This window comes from Venustampulla echinocandica (assembly GCF_003357145.1).
Source record: "Venustampulla echinocandica strain BP 5553 chromosome Unknown scaffold_4, whole genome shotgun sequence".
NCBI lineage: Eukaryota > Fungi > Ascomycota > Leotiomycetes > Helotiales > Pleuroascaceae > Venustampulla > Venustampulla echinocandica.
This window is the reverse complement of record NW_022474209.1, coordinates 625,568-642,015: the sequence shown is the minus strand read 5'-3', so window position 1 is coordinate 642,015 and position 16,448 is coordinate 625,568. Positions and strand designations below refer to the sequence as shown.

At 46.5% G+C, this 16,448-nt stretch overlaps 6 protein-coding genes across 6 annotated transcripts; 2 read left to right on the top strand and 4 right to left on the bottom strand.

Moving 5' to 3' along the window:
* Nucleotides 1-831: 831 nt before the first annotated feature.
* BP5553_06503 (Uncharacterized protein) lies at nt 832-2,361 on the top strand (the record flags this gene model as incomplete). The annotated part of the gene is made up of 1 exon (XM_032015126.1): nt 832-2,361. One exon carries the CDS (start codon nt 832-834, stop codon nt 2,359-2,361), a length of 1,530 nt encoding a protein of 509 aa, XP_031868547.1.
* Nucleotides 2,362-2,800: 439 nt separating this feature from the next.
* BP5553_06502 (Uncharacterized protein) lies at nt 2,801-4,434 on the bottom strand (the record flags this gene model as incomplete). Its single annotated transcript, XM_032015125.1, has 7 exons — nt 2,801-2,966; nt 3,049-3,275; nt 3,379-3,674; nt 3,731-3,963; nt 4,022-4,049; nt 4,117-4,332; nt 4,395-4,434. 7 exons carry the CDS (start codon nt 4,432-4,434, stop codon nt 2,801-2,803), a joined length of 1,206 nt encoding a protein of 401 aa, XP_031868546.1.
* A 2,010-nt stretch (nt 4,435-6,444) lies between these two features.
* BP5553_06501 (Uncharacterized protein) lies at nt 6,445-7,533 on the top strand (the record flags this gene model as incomplete). The annotated part of the gene is made up of 4 exons (XM_032015124.1): nt 6,445-6,598; nt 6,754-6,856; nt 6,939-7,261; nt 7,343-7,533. 4 exons carry the CDS (start codon nt 6,445-6,447, stop codon nt 7,531-7,533), a joined length of 771 nt encoding a protein of 256 aa, XP_031868545.1.
* An 869-nt stretch (nt 7,534-8,402) lies between these two features.
* On the bottom strand, nt 8,403-8,741 carry BP5553_06500 (uncharacterized protein; the record flags this gene model as incomplete). The annotated part of the gene is made up of 1 exon (XM_032015123.1): nt 8,403-8,741. One exon carries the CDS (start codon nt 8,739-8,741, stop codon nt 8,403-8,405), a length of 339 nt encoding a protein of 112 aa, XP_031868544.1.
* A 468-nt stretch (nt 8,742-9,209) lies between these two features.
* On the bottom strand, nt 9,210-9,749 carry BP5553_06499 (uncharacterized protein; the record flags this gene model as incomplete). The annotated part of the gene is made up of 2 exons (XM_032015122.1): nt 9,210-9,370; nt 9,437-9,749. 2 exons carry the CDS (start codon nt 9,747-9,749, stop codon nt 9,210-9,212), a joined length of 474 nt encoding a protein of 157 aa, XP_031868543.1.
* A 2,506-nt stretch (nt 9,750-12,255) lies between these two features.
* On the bottom strand, nt 12,256-13,636 carry BP5553_06498 (Uncharacterized protein; the record flags this gene model as incomplete). Its single annotated transcript, XM_032015121.1, has 3 exons — nt 12,256-12,814; nt 12,863-13,341; nt 13,439-13,636. The coding sequence occupies 3 exons, from the start codon at nt 13,634-13,636 to the stop codon at nt 12,256-12,258; spliced, it is 1,236 nt and encodes a 411-aa protein (XP_031868542.1).
* Between the last annotated feature and the right edge of the window lie 2,812 nt (nt 13,637-16,448).

Sequence of the window (16,448 nt, the reverse complement as noted above, 5' to 3'; positions counted from 1 at the left end):
ACTACGGCAGGAAAAATGGGGTAGAGAGAGAACGAGGGGTCAGTAGGAGCTCAGGAAAGTACTGGGAGCACCAGCTCTCGCACTAAAAGTAGCGAACTTGATGAGAAACACGGGGCTTCTTGGGCAATTCGAAGCCATTCAACAGGAAGCATAATTACGGGCAATGTACTGGGAACCATTTAGGGTATATTGAACTAGAAATCGGACTGGAATGGTGAAGCGGGTAGAGGGGATGAGATGCTGGAATCATGAGAGCCAGGAGAAGCTGAAAGTTGAAGGTATGTATATGCGTACCTAGTTTGTGACGGTCATGCGATTTCGGCGCTGACCATTTATGCCGTATGAGCGAATTTTGCGGTCGCTGGGATCAGACTACGAAAAAATCAACCCAGCTTTTCTTTCTGCCGAACACACACAATCACTAAAAACAAATTGACCCTTGATCTACAACAACGGTGTGATCTTCTCTATAACCACACAAGCCCACCAACAGGAGAATAGTCTCCTGCGAAAAGCTGGCGGAAATCAGCTCTTCTCACAGACCAACAGGCTCCCACAAGCCTGTTGGCGTCCTGCCACAACTCACTCGACCACCATAGAATGAAGGTCAGTTCAACGCAATGGTCCAGCGTCGACCGTTATCATATCTCATCTGCAATTCACGTCAAAACTGGATCTTCCAATTGACCCGTTGCTTACACTATGTTTCAGAAGTGTTTGTTTTTCAATCCCAAGACCATTGATTTCAGCATCCCCGGAAGTAGCGCAGCATTCCCTTGAGATCTTTCCCCCAATACCGTTCCTTTCCAACGCAACCCCGTATTGGCCAAAATGCAACGAGTATTCAACATCCTTCGCGCTCCAGGCGCAAGACAAGAAATCGAGGGCGCTGCACCAACCCAAGTGGTAGCTAACGCAGAGTCAGGTGAGAAAGAGAAGGATGTTGACGTTTCTGTCGAGAATGAAAATACATATACGGTTTTGGCCAAGTCGAGGCTTCTGGATCGCTGGCTCGATAAGGTTGTGGAAGTGTCTGGTTCCGAGTTCGTCTACTTCACAATTATCGTTGCTCTCCTTGTATGGGCATTCCTGGGAATCCCATTTGGCCGGTCCAACACTTGGCAGGTCACCATCTCTGATGCTCAAGCCATTGTCAATATGGTCTTCGATGCCTTTCTTATGCGCCAGCAACTGAACTCACACGACTCTCTGGTTATGGTCGCCGCCTCCCTGAGATCCCGCAGCACTAGCAACAAGAGGATGCTCAAGCAACTAATTGGGAGTGGAAAGTACGAGAAAGTTGGGCCGACTCGATTTCAAGAGTTACAGCAGACAACATTCGCCTCCGAACTCCCTGCAGAAAATTGGTTGGGTCGACTCTCCACCGCATTATCGGCCTTCATGGGCCATCTCGCTACAGTATTCGGCTTCTGGGTCTGCATCTTCATCTGGATTGGATTTGGCAAATACTGCAACTGGTCTACCACCTGGCAACTGTACATCAATTCGGCTACGTCGGCATTGATGGTCTTCATCCTGGCGTTCCTAGCAAATATTCGCGAACGTCACACCAAGTACATGACAAAATGCTTGGAATCGATCTGGGAGGTCGATTCTGCTCTCGAGCTCAGACTGCGCACTATCACAGGCGATACAATAGAGAACGCGCCTATAGTCATTCCCGCTCCTAAGCGAAGCAGAATCCAGCGTGGAATCGACTATTACTCAGATCTTGTTGGTACTCTTCTTGGCATCGCAATTCTGATCTTTGTGATCATTGTTTGGGTGGCAATCGGTCCAGCACTTCACTTCGATGCCAACTGGTGGCTTCTAATTGGCACTTATGCTGGGTTGATCGGGTTGAATGATGGTTTCGTTCTTCGCAATGTCTGCACGGTACTTGGAGACTTTGATAATGAACAGTTCACGCAGGTGGAATATGAGGACATGGATATGCTTGCCGTGATTGGTGTCGAAAAGCTTAAAGAAGAGCGGGTTGCAGACAATTCTCTCACCTGCCGGATCTCTGTTCGAGTGGGTGATATCTGCTCTCATGAGTTGACGGTAGTCTTAGGAGCAATCACCATCATTGGCTTGATTATTGGAGCCAGCTCCATGGGTTGGAGTGTAACTGGACAGCTACTTTGCAATGTCCCTCCTAGTATCATTGAGTCATTCTTCACCATGATCTTGATCACTGGTCATAATATCGGAGATGCCAAGAGACGCGTTGACCTATTCAATATTTACCTTAGACGATTGAAGCTTGTTTCTTACATCGACATGTTAGCCAAGGCCGAGCAATTCGAAAAGGCGGAAGAACAGGGCCGGGTTGGTGAAGTTGTGGAAATTGAGGAATAGTTAACTACTCCTTTGCCCTTCGAGCCGTAACTCAGCACTGATTCGAATTGCCCAGTGCACAGGAGTGATTATGAGAGGAGACTTGAAGTAGACTTGCTTGTGCTTTCATTTGCGCATATCGATCTTGCTTATGCATTTGCAGATTTTGTTCCATTTTTGTTCTGGTTTTTTATGTAGAGAACGTAGCGCGTTTATGACTTATAGTGTCCAATGATTGAGGAACATAAACTAGACAGCAAAGCCATGATTAGATAGCGTAATAAATGTTGATTTTTACTAAAGCGTTCGTTGAGTGACCGTTGGCATGAAGATAGAACAATGTTTACCAAGTAAACCCAAGACTTAATATGTGAACGTGAAACTTTCATTTTTTGTTTCCTTTCTCTCTTTCCAAGTTCAGCTCGAATTCCAAACCCACTCCACCTCCATATCGCAGGAATCAAGTCATAGCAAAACCCCCGCTATTCTCATCCTGCTGCACCCGCTTCTTCCTCTCCCGCCTAAAAATGCAATAGTAAACCGGCCACATGGCAAAAAAGACTAGTACCGCTAGAATAGCGTAAATTACCACAAATTTTCTCGACGTGCTAGCGAATTTCATCCCACTACCCCATTTCCACATTAGCTTCCCTTCCACTTTTCTTTCAAGTATAAAATTAGGAAAAAACAAGAAGAGTGGAGACTTACATTCCATTATTGACAATAAGTAAAAGCCAGATGAGGCGAGCAGTCCAGGAATGGATTGTGGAGAAAAGCAGGCTCGATGATTTTGCAGGCGGGGCGAACGTATCAACATCGATTTTCGAAGCTTTGTTTTGTAGTTGCCGGGAGTATATGCCTAGCCCTGCTATGAATAAGAGGCCGAGGATGGAGATGAAGCCGATGATTTGGTGGGGGGTGTTGAATGTTTTGGACTATTTGCGAAGGTTTTATTAGTCTTATATCAGGTTATATTTGAACAATCTTTTTTGGTTTTGGGAGACCTTGAACTTGAAGACAGGTGTTGGAGATACGTACCCGATTATACTCGGTGCTAACGTAAATGCCAAGACCCATAGAGGTGATTACGACGAGGAACGAAAAACTGGAGATGAGAATGTGAGGGCGCATCCACTTGCACACTCCGACGATAATCACATCAAAGGGAATCAGGATTAGCGCTACTATTATCATCAATATCCCGTGCGTTGGAGATGCCTTGTCGCCATCTTTCTTTAAGGAGCCAGCAAGGGCTGCACCACGCTTGATTGTCGAAGCAGCAGGTGGGACGCTGCCTGGACCGGTGGCTTGAATCATATCCATTGTGAAGTGGCCTTCTTTTCATCAGCTCCATCTCGATTAGCTCAGATATAAAAAAGAAAGATCCTACCGAATGAATAGTGTCGCCGTAACCCAAGTGTAGGAGAGTCAGATGAGGCAATGATATTCGGTCCAAAGGCATACATGAATGGCTGTACGGTTGTATTCAAGTTGAGGGAGCCTCCTTTCCAGGATCTGCAGCCATGACATAAGGCGTTCAAGACATACAAGTTGTTTTGGATAGACGTTCCATCGAGGACTTCGACTTGAACGTCTGTTGTGAATGTGGGTTCGGTGTGGCCACTAAGATAGGTTGATAAGTAAGTGAACAGTATATGAGGGAGGGTAGAAAGAGTGTTACGTTGCGATGCGAGGACTGATTGTGATGCCTATAGTCCTCCCCGTCAGTCTAGGCCATCTTTATAAGAAGCAATCGAAATATGGCGTGCAGCTTACCTTGGGCATCCGGCGAACCATAAATTATCATCATCAAAGACCCAGCCATGTAATTGCCAGCTCCGATAGCAACCCAAGAATAGGCCGGGGCCGAGAAAGAAAAATATACATCTGTAGAATTGATGGGGAGGTTTATCGAAAAGCTCATTTGGACCTCATCGTCATACAGGTTAGAGAACGCAGGGGTAGTCGATTGGGCGGTTGCGAGGAGAATAGCTTGACATTTAGTTTACAATAGGCCATTGCGTTGTCGGTTGAACTTTGTGGAAAAAGCTTACCAAACGTAAATGCAAGTGCTGAAAGCACGAAAGAAACCATTTTGAAGAGTTGTTTGACGGTGTTCAAAAAAGACTCTTCCTTTACATCTTCGAGAGTAATTTTGTATTAATTATATAAATGCGTGATACAGAGAAACTGCCGTCAGACCCCATAATCCGTATTTAAAACAAGGCATTGAGAGACGATGATTGGGTAGACGAGTGATGAGCGGTTAAACCCCAGGTCTGGTCTGGTTGTGTGGCAGGACAAGTCCAATGAGATCTCGGACGCTGTAGTCGCTGGGAAAATCCCGCACCCCGTGCGTCTTTCACACTCAGCAAGTGGGTTTCGAAGAGGTGATTTGATCAGCCAACAGTGGCAGTGCTCGTCCCTTCATGCAACGTTCATAGCTGGTGTCGTACAGCAGTTAATAAAGGTGAAAGCTTGTTGTTGCCCTGACGCTTGGTCACCACTGGCGCTGAATTACCCTACCGGTCAACCATAGCACTGGATCAATTGCGTTAAATACCTGAAATTCTACCTCTTCCCCTTTTTATGACTCGGATGCCATTTTGTCTACCCTGTAGGGCTGGCGATTCGTCGGCGTCTGCTCGAATGCACTCCCGGTTTCTAATCAGCTGGCTTATCCTTTTTCTATTGCTGTACGTACATGTACAGTACAAGCGACCCCAGTTGAGGCCAAGAAGGGAAGCTATTCGCGGCTTTCAACTACATACGCGCACATAAATAAAAAAATGTCTTGTTATCTGCTTAGCGGCTTAAGGAAAGATATTAGCCTAGGATTCCTTTTTTCTATGCGCCCTATATCATAGCTTCAAATTTACGATCCGCCCGAACCGTGCCCCGTTGTGTCCGTATAAATATTGGAGCGAGTGGCACCCGAGCAGGCGCCGACGAATCGCGAGCCCAACAGGGTAGACAAACTGCCATCCGAGTCATAAAAAGGGGAAGAGGTGGAATTTCAGGTATTTGGAGTATTGATTATACCTAATAGCAGAGAAATTGTAAGGAATGTGCTGCTTGGAGATTATATAGAGATAAATAGGGGCAGTCTAATCAGGTAGAGAAAGCGTAATTTTCATACGTCTATATATATTATAAAAGTACGAACTACTCGATTATCAAAAGCTTTAAATATCACGATTTTTAAAGCTTTAGTAGAAATACCCTTATACGCGCTTATATGTACTGTACAAGTAGAACACGTAAAAAGGTGGCGATTCTAAGGGTAAGTAGTACCAAATGTGTGTTTGTAGTATTTAGTAAAGTGTTCAAATGCTGTAGTATTGAAAATAATTAACTTGATATATTTATTATTGCTTATAATTTTATTAAAACTCTTATGAGAAGATTATTGAAAACTAAAAGTATTATTTGATAAATTTGATAAATTATTAATAATTTTAATTTTAATTTAATTTAAAAAAACTACTTTATCGCAACTAAGCTTTATCAATTCCTTTATTTGCGTAATTCTCGAAAATTTAATCACTCTTAGCCTAGTGTAATACCGCCGTCTGTGAGAATATAGCGCCGGGTTCCTCGGGCTGCCAGTAAGTTCGTAGGATCTACGCAAAAGTGGGTCAGCTCTACTATGGCCCCCAAATGCTTTGAAATCACAATAATATTTCATAGAATCCCGTTTATCTGATAAGCAGAAAACCCTTGCAAGGGTATGCTGATCCTACGAACTTTCTGGCAGCATGAGTAAGGGTGACTAAATTTCGAGAAATAAAGAATCTCACGCTGGTAGTAACGCAATAAGGAAATCGATAAAGCTTGGCGGTGGGGTTGCTGTCTAAGCTAAGTCCTGGTTAGGACCATTGACATCGAAGGAATCCGGACGAGAGTCGCTCCGGAAGGACTTATAAATAGCCAGTAGTACGACAAGAGCTTCGGGCTTGGATGAAGTATGACTTGAACACACCTCGCAAGTTGCAGCTGTCTTTCTACTTGACACACCTGAACTAGAGTTCACCGGCCGCAAATTCTCAGAGACAAGCGTTCTTCTTCTCAGCTATTTGCAATTGTGCCCGAGCATCAGACAGGATGTCCTCGTACGTTATCACTGGAGCCTCGCGAGGCATCGGCGTAGGACTCGCCCAGTACCCTGATCACACGAGCATCTCTGACTCATACATTGGAACAGTTCGAATTTCTACGACAGCTCTCAATCAATCCAGCAAATACCGTCATCGGCCTGGTTCGTGGCGTCAAAAGCACTAAAGCCAAGGTGACAGCAGAGATAAACAAAAGCAATGTCCATATCATTCAAGGAGACTTGGACAGCTACGAGTTGCTGAAGGCAGGTCTGGGCGCTCTTCTAGGGATATATTACTGATTGACCTTCAAAGCAAGCAAGCGAAGCCACCGCGAGAATCACAGGCGGAACCCTCGACTATCTTATTGCCAACGGAGCTCGTCTTCCTGAAGGTTCTGCCTTCGTTAGTTTTGGGGAGATGTAAGTGCCCATTTTCCATGCTTAGGAGCATTCTGTTGCATCACTGTTATACAGCGGCATTACTCAGGCTTACGGGAACTAGGGGGAAGAACCCTGCCGCTCTGGAAGAAGAGCTCATCGCAAATTGCAAAACCAATGTTGTTGGGAACGTTCATCTGTTCAACCTGTTCATGCCATTGATTCTCAATGGCCAGCAGAAGAAGGTTATTGCCATCTCTTCGGGGCACGCCGACCTTGATCTGATATCAAAATACGAGATTGAAGTGACTGGGCCTTATGCTGTCGGAAAAGCTGCCACCAATGCCGTCGTGTCGAAGTTCAGTGCCGAGTATGCCAAGGATGGGGTGCTTTTCATGAGCATCAGCCCAGGAGTGGTTGAGACTGGACATTTCAACCCTGCCGAACGTAAGCTACTGGATCCCTGCTTTCCCTTCCCGAATTCGACCCATGGCAGTGAGACGAAACTAATATGATGCGGACGAATAGTGACGGAGAAAGAGCTGCAGATTGTTGGTGCATTGGCAGCCAAATTCCAAACATATGCACCACATTTTCAAGGTCCGATGACCCCAGAGGCATCTGTCAAACAGGTCATCTCAGTCTACGAGAAAGCGAGCCTCGCAAATGGAGATGGAGGCTCCTTCGTTTCTCACCTTGGAACCAAACAATGGCTTTGATTTGTTGACAATGAAGACCGTTCTGCCACTCTGGCAAAGTCGACTTGTCAGATCAAGTGTTGTCAACTCAAGGGACCGCGTGCTCCACGAGAAGCAATGCCTTCTAGAATGATGTAATAAGACAAGCGGACAATTTTGGAGAAAGTTTGTGGCGGTTGAGCAGGGTATGTGTATTGCTTGCAAGTATTCCAGGTTGAGCCTCCTTTTTGTGTCTGTACCGACCTCAGATAGTAACAAGTAGAGAGAAATGTGAAAATTTGGTTACCTAGAGTGACAAGATTCGGTGCCGCCTTGTTACAATTGAAGTATCGATTAATGTTGTTGCACTTTGCCACCTATTGCGCCAATTCTGAGCCATTCAAAATCATTTCGATCAGCCCTCTTGCAGAAGAGAAAGACCTAAAAGGGGAAAACAAGAAATCTCGGCGGGGCATCATGATTTGGTGGAGCAATTCCACTCAACCCTTCGCACAGCTTGTTTGACGCCCTTGCGGTCCGATCAAGGAGGGCAATGTGCAATGATGTTGCACTGATCAAGTAGACTAGTCTCTAAGGAGTTTTCCACTGCAATCAATCAAAAGAAAGGACGAGGAGGTCATATAACTAGTTGTAATTGTCAAACTATATATCAGTACAACCTTGCGAATACAGGATTTCCGACAATATCTGGTAGCACGGGGCAGTGAAGATGGACGGTATCCAAAAGAATTTTTGCAAAATGACCGAGGAATCGTGCCAAGATGTGAGCGCCAAAGCGATAGTTATTCGCCTGAGTCTCGATGTATAAAACGATTTCGTCCGAGCATCGGGAGCAGCGATTGCGCCCATCGTTGTTTGCCAGAATACTGACTCTAAGGAAGAACACAGCGCTAAAGAAGACGAACATAACTGCTGCTCGGGTTTCTGCAAACCTCCATCAGCTGAACAGCCGTATTTTCGAGATCCACTTCCGTATTAGTAGTGCAACGCAGCACAATTTCCAAGAAGATCTTGATTGACAACGCTATTGCCGTAATATATGCCTCTCCTGTGTATGCGGTACTGTTCAACTGGATGGCTATATCTAGGGACTTGATAATGCGACTAAGGCATAACTGTTCACTGATGAGGAGCTGTTTGTTTGGGACATACGTATAATGCAACGCAGCTACCTGTTCCGCATTCGCGAGGATGAGATACGCTGCTTTCTTGGCAGGGGCGGAGAACATCGTGTTGAAGATGCCGGTCTTCTCAATTGTTGTCAACAATGTCAAGTCATGCCGAGTGAAGAGAAGAAGTCCCTGCAAGGTTGTTCTTGAAGAAATACTGAGCTTTCCGAACTTACCAGCCTACAGGAGTGTACGAACCGTGGAATTATATGTGATATCCAATGTGTGGGTGGATTATTTGAATTTTGGGAACGAATTGTGATGATCTGGAGGAGGCCGGAGATGTGGATTTTCCATGCTTCAATACTGCCTAAAATTTGCTATTCGAGACCGTATTATCAGCAAGGATGCAAGTAAAGCCGTTGAGGCGTGGAATTATATGGCGAGACGAACATCGAGAACTGTAAGTATGAGTACGGCCGCGACGAGGCTATCGCTGAGGCCATTGGACCCATGGTTGGGGCGCTCCCTCACGGATCGAATTGCCCTGCCTTTGTACGCATCCACAACGAATTGAACTGTATGGTGTTACCGTCGCGCTGCATAGACATATCCAGCAAAGTACAGAGAGACATCGAGCATAGTAGGATCAGGAAGAAAGTGAGCCCAGTCAGATTGCATCACAGCTAAGGAAGTGTCTAGTGCTGGCATGTTCGTAACTAAATGGAGCTTTCCCATGGCTTGCGTCACTATGCGAGGGTCACAAGTTAGCTACGAATAACGATAAAAACGACACCATTCCATGTCTAACGCACAATGGTTGATGAAGAATGCTTCTTTTGGATTCAATTTTTGGTCCAAGCCTGGATGACTGAAGATGGGGAGCTGAATATCAACTATTTGGTCACGATTCGTGGTCTGGCCATCTTCCTCGACCTGTAGAGGCTCAACGCTCGCGGCACACTCTTTTTGAGCAGCATATTCCCGCACCAGGCGCAGTCGTCGTCGTGTAAAATTGGCTCTGGTAGTGTGAGCCCCCACTGCTTTCGCCCTGATATTGTCAAGTGTGGGCCCGGTTATGGACACAAATGTCAGATTTGGAACAAAGCCCACCTTGTTGACAGACATGTTGATTTGATTAGAGATGCGTCAAGTTTAAAGCAATAGAAGCTGCAAGCAATGACTTTCACACAAATTCACTCGAACTTGAATATGGTCGAAGTTGCTAAGTTTGCTTTGCTTCAGAGCGTTCACCTAGAGGCGTAACGCCAAGCAATCTTGTTTTCTTATAATAGTCTAGCTTTTCATCCCTGTATTTCACGCATTTAGGTAGCATAAAGACCTCAGCTGATATCACGTGCCATTATTATTCAGGACTAGCCTGCTTTGCGAGATCACCTCTTTCTTAGACTGAGAAGTCTGTTGTTAGATAAAGGAATATACACATATTACTGGTTATCCTGGACCGAAACAAGTTGACAAAAAAAGGTAGGTGCGAAAAGAAATATCCCCGAGCTCGATACTCCCTGGATAACCGGTAATAAAGTTCTCTATACTTCGCGCCGTTAGTAAAGCTGTATGACAAGAACAATGAAGGCAGTTTACTCAATTGTCCCAGACTCCGGTGTGGAGTACTGCAATAGCTAAGTCTCATTCCATTTAGCCTGAAGATAATCCTCGTTCAGGCCGAATTTGTGTGGAATGGCTTAAATCATAAATCTGGTTCCCCCACATGATACCAAGACGGTTAATATGGTAGACTAGAATGGGGGCTGACCCGCCTTACCCTATGATGCCTTGTAGATTTCCCCGTTCGTATTTGCGTACACAATATCTAAGAACTCAACAACAAGACATTTATCTACTCAAGGGATTGCACACATTATTTACACTTCTCCTGATACAGTTAATACACTCTCTGCACGTACAATCTGGAACGTCCTTCACTCTTTATGATATGGCTGTTATAAACCGACATATAAACCAGGCTTAACACTTGAGGCAAAGGCCGTACGATTTACATTCTGTCTGAAATATAAGGACTGGACTCTAGAGGATTTGAAGGATGTTATATAGACCGATGAAACGTCTGTTACAATAGGTGGCCAGCGAGGAAAGATAAGGGTATAGCGTTTAAATTCTGAGGCTTATAATAATTACTATATTTGACGGTGTTGGAAAGGCTTTAAAGAGTTTATATTTTAGAGCAGTTTCTCGTACGATAATAAAGGGCCTTGCCATATATAGCAAGACGAGACTGAAAAAGAAAAGAAAGAGTCAATCAAGTGGTTAAAAGAGCAGAATAAGTAGCGTGAGCCCTTATGTAAGGCTAATTGGGAGATTGAACAAGCTATGCGTCGATTACGGATTGCTCGACAATATCCTGAAAGAAAGCCAGTTTGGAAATAGATAGCTAAGAGTGGAAAGCTTGAAAGGAACTCAAAAGGAGGGATTGATTGGTACCGTTATAACAAGGAGATCCTACAGAAGAAGCTGTTGCCCTTTACTAAGGAGTGTCTGAAGGATCGACCTAATGCAATTGTTCAAGAGGATAACGCATCCCCTCACGCACATCATTATAACCAGCAAGTCTTTAATGTCTGGGATATTCAGCACATGCTTTGGCCACCTAATTAGCCAGATCTAAGTGCTATTGAGCCTCCCTGGATGTGGATGAAAAGAGAGACTACTAAAGGGGGTGCACCTACCTCAAAAAAGCAGCTTATTAAGGACTGGGTAAACTGTTGGGGCAATATGCCACAAGAGAAAATACAGGCATGGATTGAAAGGATTCCAATTCATATTCAGGAGGTTATTCAACTTGAAGGAGATAACGAATATAAAGAGTCAAAATCAGGGAGAAAGAGACACTCAGACACAGTGCATTAGTCAGCAGCAGCAGGACGCATTTAAATTGAGGGGTTCCAGGTATAAATTGAGTATAAAATTATGCTTAGTGCTTCCCCTTGTCGATTTGACACACTGGTTACCACCCCTGGAGGCTAATAATTTTTTGCCTTGACCTCCGTACGTGGTGCGAGCTGCGACTAGCGGGATGCTAAGCGACGATACCACCAACCTGCCTTTGCCTCCCTCGTTGAACTTTCGACAGCGGTATATACGACAACGTCATCTAGCACACTCGGAGGGATAGAAACCGGCCGAATCTGTCGAATTCGTCGTGTTTAAATCTCAGTCCTTGCTCAACCTGTCAACAGATAAAATCTTTGAGAGACACTATGTCCTCGATCCAGCTACTTTGATGAGCCAAGTCAAGTGTCGCTTCTAAGCTAGTGACAGGGTCCAGGAATAAATAAAGAGTATAAATACCTACGGTTTACAACCTGCTAGTGTGAAGTTCGCTGATCTGCCCGGCTAATTATTATTAGTCTCTATTACCTTAAGGGACTATAGATTGGAATTTTTCGGCTATATAGTAGGTACCTGCTATAGGAGTGGTAGGTGCAAGGTCACGATTTATTGCTATATATGCCTTACTTCTCCGAGTACAGGTTATGCCGCTCGGTTATCGGAAAACCCACAAGAATACTACTCGCTTCTGCTATATGTTTAAGACAAAAAGACCACTCCCCCGAGATGTTTATATTTATATATATGAGGTAGTCGACAGTGTCTAGGCCTTGTTATATGATCGACTACTATTGCAGATTTTGATCCTTACCTCCAACTCCTTGACCAATATATTGTCCGACTTGGAGATGTCCGGCCTATAAAACGGATCGTCATCGGACCTGCACTTGGACTGGACGTGATCTCTTATATCCTCCTGGTCATTGGCAAATATATTGTCCGACTTTGAGACATCCGGTAGCCTATAAAACGGATCGCTATCAGACCTGCGCTTGGAATGGACGCGATCTCTCATATCCTCCAGGTCTAATTCTCCGCCGTCAATAGTTCTCAGATGACTCGATGTGCCCTTACTGCTAGCATAGGGCTGCCGCGACCCGGAGGGAGACACCGTGTTACGGGTGAGCTTAAGGGCGCGCGAGAGGTTAAGCTTGGTGGCGGCGATGGTGACGACAGGGAGGAGGGTGGGCAGGCAGGCAGAGATGATGCCGACGCACATTTCGATATCGGACCAGACGAGGAGAGGTGTTAAGGTATAGGGGACGTCGTTTTTGGAGTAGTTAAAGAGGACCCATGTCCGGAAGGCGGATGCAAAGACGGCGCTGCCGGGTGTTAATATACGATTAGTATAATCATGTACCTGAACTTACAAGAAACCTAGGCTAAAGACGAGCGTCACGGTGATCTTTTCGATCATCTTCAGCTGTAACTTCCACACCTGCGGCATAGGCAAGCACAAGATCAAAATGTCTGAGAAGATGGTCGCGCTCGAATTCGCCATCCACACGCCTAACTGACTGATACAGTGGCCGGGAATATCAGGCTTCCACAGCTTGTGGACAGGCACGCAAATGAACGTGTACAGGAACGAGGCGGTAATAGCCCATATGACGACAAAGGACCCGACAACAATGGCGCGAACCTTGAAGTAGCGGAAATGGAAGATTCGGTAGTACATGAAGAGTAGGGAGAGTTTTGTCCAGCACATATTCCAGAAGTAGATGATCTCAGTGACGAGGAGCCAACGCTCGATGTTGATTGTAGCCTCGGCGGGGAGCTGCCAGGCGTGGTAGCCGGTGCCTTCGATGAACATAGCGAAGCCAATGCCGACGACGACCCAGTTCCAGACCTAGACGATGTGAGCTATGATGTTCCTAGTAGGTAGATTACTACGAGTTGATAGAAGCGCGGAACGGTCGAAATAACATGGAAAGAGCGTTTCTTACCATGGAAAACAAGATCAGGTAGTCATCCCACCACAGCTTCTGCTTTTTTATACGCCGACTGACCAGCCGCAGTACAACACACAGAAGAGCCAGTATCGCCATCCACGAAACGACGAGAATGAGCCACACCCGCATCGCGCCCGGCGAGCCATGTGGCACGCCAGATACGTATACACCTTGGAGTTGTTCGACGCCCATCGTTCAAGCACGAGAGCGGACAGTACTGCACACAGTAATTAGTGAGTCGGTCGTCGTCACTTTTGTTGCTTTCGTTGTCGTGGTCAGTGTTGGAATTGGCGCCCTGAATCCCGCCACAGTAATCAGCGGCATGCTACGATCAAGGTAGCAGAGGTTGAGCACACGTAGTAGCGATTAAAAGATAGAAATAAAAGGGAGCGGGATAAACGGAGGGAGAATAGAGCCAGGGAAGCCATTTATCTTGAAGCCACCAGACCAACTTGCCCGCTGTTGCTTTGTTTTTCACACATATTAGAGCAACGGCAGCCAATTGTAGTAGGTTCACCACCTCTACACGCTCTACCCCGTAACGCTTCAGGTCATAGCACTGGTCTTCCTCCGTATAGCAAAACGAGAGACCCGGGGAACAGTCTATTTTATCCTTCACACGTATTAGAGCAACAGTGGCCAATTGTAGCAGGTCCACCTCCGCTACACGCTCTACCCCGCAACGCTTTAGGTCATAGCACTGGCCTTCCTCCGCACAGTGACATGAGAGACCCGCGGAGCAGTATGGAGGTAGGCCACGGCTGCAGGGCTGCAGGGCTGCGGCGGCTCCAGGGGATCTCAGACACTTTTTGACAGGCCATCTTCTTTAGAGTTGCTACTCTGGCATGCTCCCGACGTAAGACGTCAGATGTTGGGCAGGAGCCAAAGCCGCCTATTGCACGTCCCCTCCTCTAATACCTTTCATGGCAAGTGGCCGCCCTGGTTGGACCAGAGTTGCTTCCATCTCGCGCCCCTTACGACATCAGACGATGTCCTGGATTGCTAGCCTGGCAGCGATCTTGATCGCCGTTGCACATGTCACGACAGCCCAGGGCCGATGTATAAACACCCTTGGAGCCCATAAGATCTCAGCCCGTCTAATTCCCTCTAATGGCATGGGTATGGCGTTAGTTGCAACTCGCACCCGACTTTTGCCGCCGAAGAAGCACCTGTGTGAGGATGGTCAAAGCGCGCAGCTTTGTAGACACGAGAAGAATAACTAACGTTTTAGCATGAGGCACAATGCTAACCACCTATATCAGGTGAGGGATGACCTAAGGAGGGTTTGTTTCCAATGCCGTTTTCCTTGTGTGGTCAACAGAAGTCGGGTGAGGGATGAGTCCAGGAGAGTTTGGTTTTCCAAATACCAACTTTTCTTGTGTGGTCACTAGAAGTCGGGTGAGGGATGAGCCGAAAAGAGTTTGGTTGGCCTGTGTGGTCGGCGACTACGTATCTCCCTCGCCCGGCTTCTACTCCCCCCCCCTAAACCTAAATAATTGTAATAGTGGGCCCCCTGTCCTCCTGTACTTACAAAATAGCCCTACGACCAGGGGAACCCACTGTTACAATTAATTGGGGGGAGGGGAGGGGAGGTATTGATCACACGGCGGCCACAACTAGGCAACAATGAGCAGGGCTCGATACAGGATTATGTCAGGCACCTTCCCTTATATCTGGTAGCATAACCGCAGAAAATGCGATGCGTGCAGTAACCTATGCCATCTTGGACGAGCCAGCACCTAATCTGTATAGCTCAGCTTATTAGGCGGAACAACCTTTCCCTACTGACGGACATGCCCTATCATCAACGGATTAGTATCGCAGCCTAGCAACATCGACAATAAGTTTTTCGCGTGTAGCCCGCCCGACCAGCGGCTTAACACGTGCGGTAGGACTCAACCGCTCTCTCTCACACAATATGCGGATGCTACAATCGGAATAGAAGACCTTAGCGACTCCGAGCTTGCTTCATCCCCTTGAAAGACACTACAGCCAAGTAGACATTAGACTTCGATTAACAGATGACAAAGGGCGAGGCGAACATTACATCGAACGTCGTCTTACGCCGCCGAATAGCACCAAAACGGCCAAGCTAAAAGCTCACCGATATTGGCCGACTCGACGAGTGGTCTTAGTCCACGCTCAATAGCGAATACGACTACTGTCCAGTTTACCAGCGCTCCTGCGCTGCAATCACGTACGGTATCAAACAGAAGCCCCGCCCTATCACGTAGTAAGCGAAAACCCTAAATCGAGCTAAATTGCTGCCTCCTAAGACTAATCAACTCGTTGCGGGAGTCAGCAACGTACCTATATCAGACCGGACCGCAACGTCCTCCGCTTCCACGTGGCGCGGTCTGGGAACCCTATTCATCTTGTTCGTAGGATTGAATAGAGCCAGGGGGCGGCAGCTGGAGCGTTGTTGGCGTGTTGTAGCGGTAGGAGGGAAGATAATGCCACGCTTTGGTTAGTGCGAGCGGAAACGGTATTATATACTACCTGGCTAGGGGTATATAATTGGCAACTCCTGCGAGACGCGGTCGGCCTTGTGGTGAGGAGAGATCTGGCAGGGTAGCGCGAAGTAGTTCACAGCTATAGGGCGTGGCGTATAACAGAGGCGACGGTTGACACCTTCTATACAGCCCGAGAGGACGGATACGCGCGTCGGTTTATAGAGAATACAAGGTAGTGTGGTAGGGATCCAAGGGACCACCACTTATTTACTTAGTTTTTACATTTTCACTGTACTAGAATTAGCACGTGGATAAGTGGAGCTACCTGGGCATATAAGCTCCTGGCACTCACTCTCCCTTTTACACACGACAGGGCAAGAGCACGACAGTCAACATGCGATTCACCACAATGCCGCTGGACCAGGGAGAAGCTGGCCAGTTAGAATAATTCCGAATACAAACCCAATTTGCTAATACTTACATTAGTAACTGGATCTTGTGACTATTAGTCGTCCTGGAATGCTACTGCCTGGGTACGCTCTGAATATTCA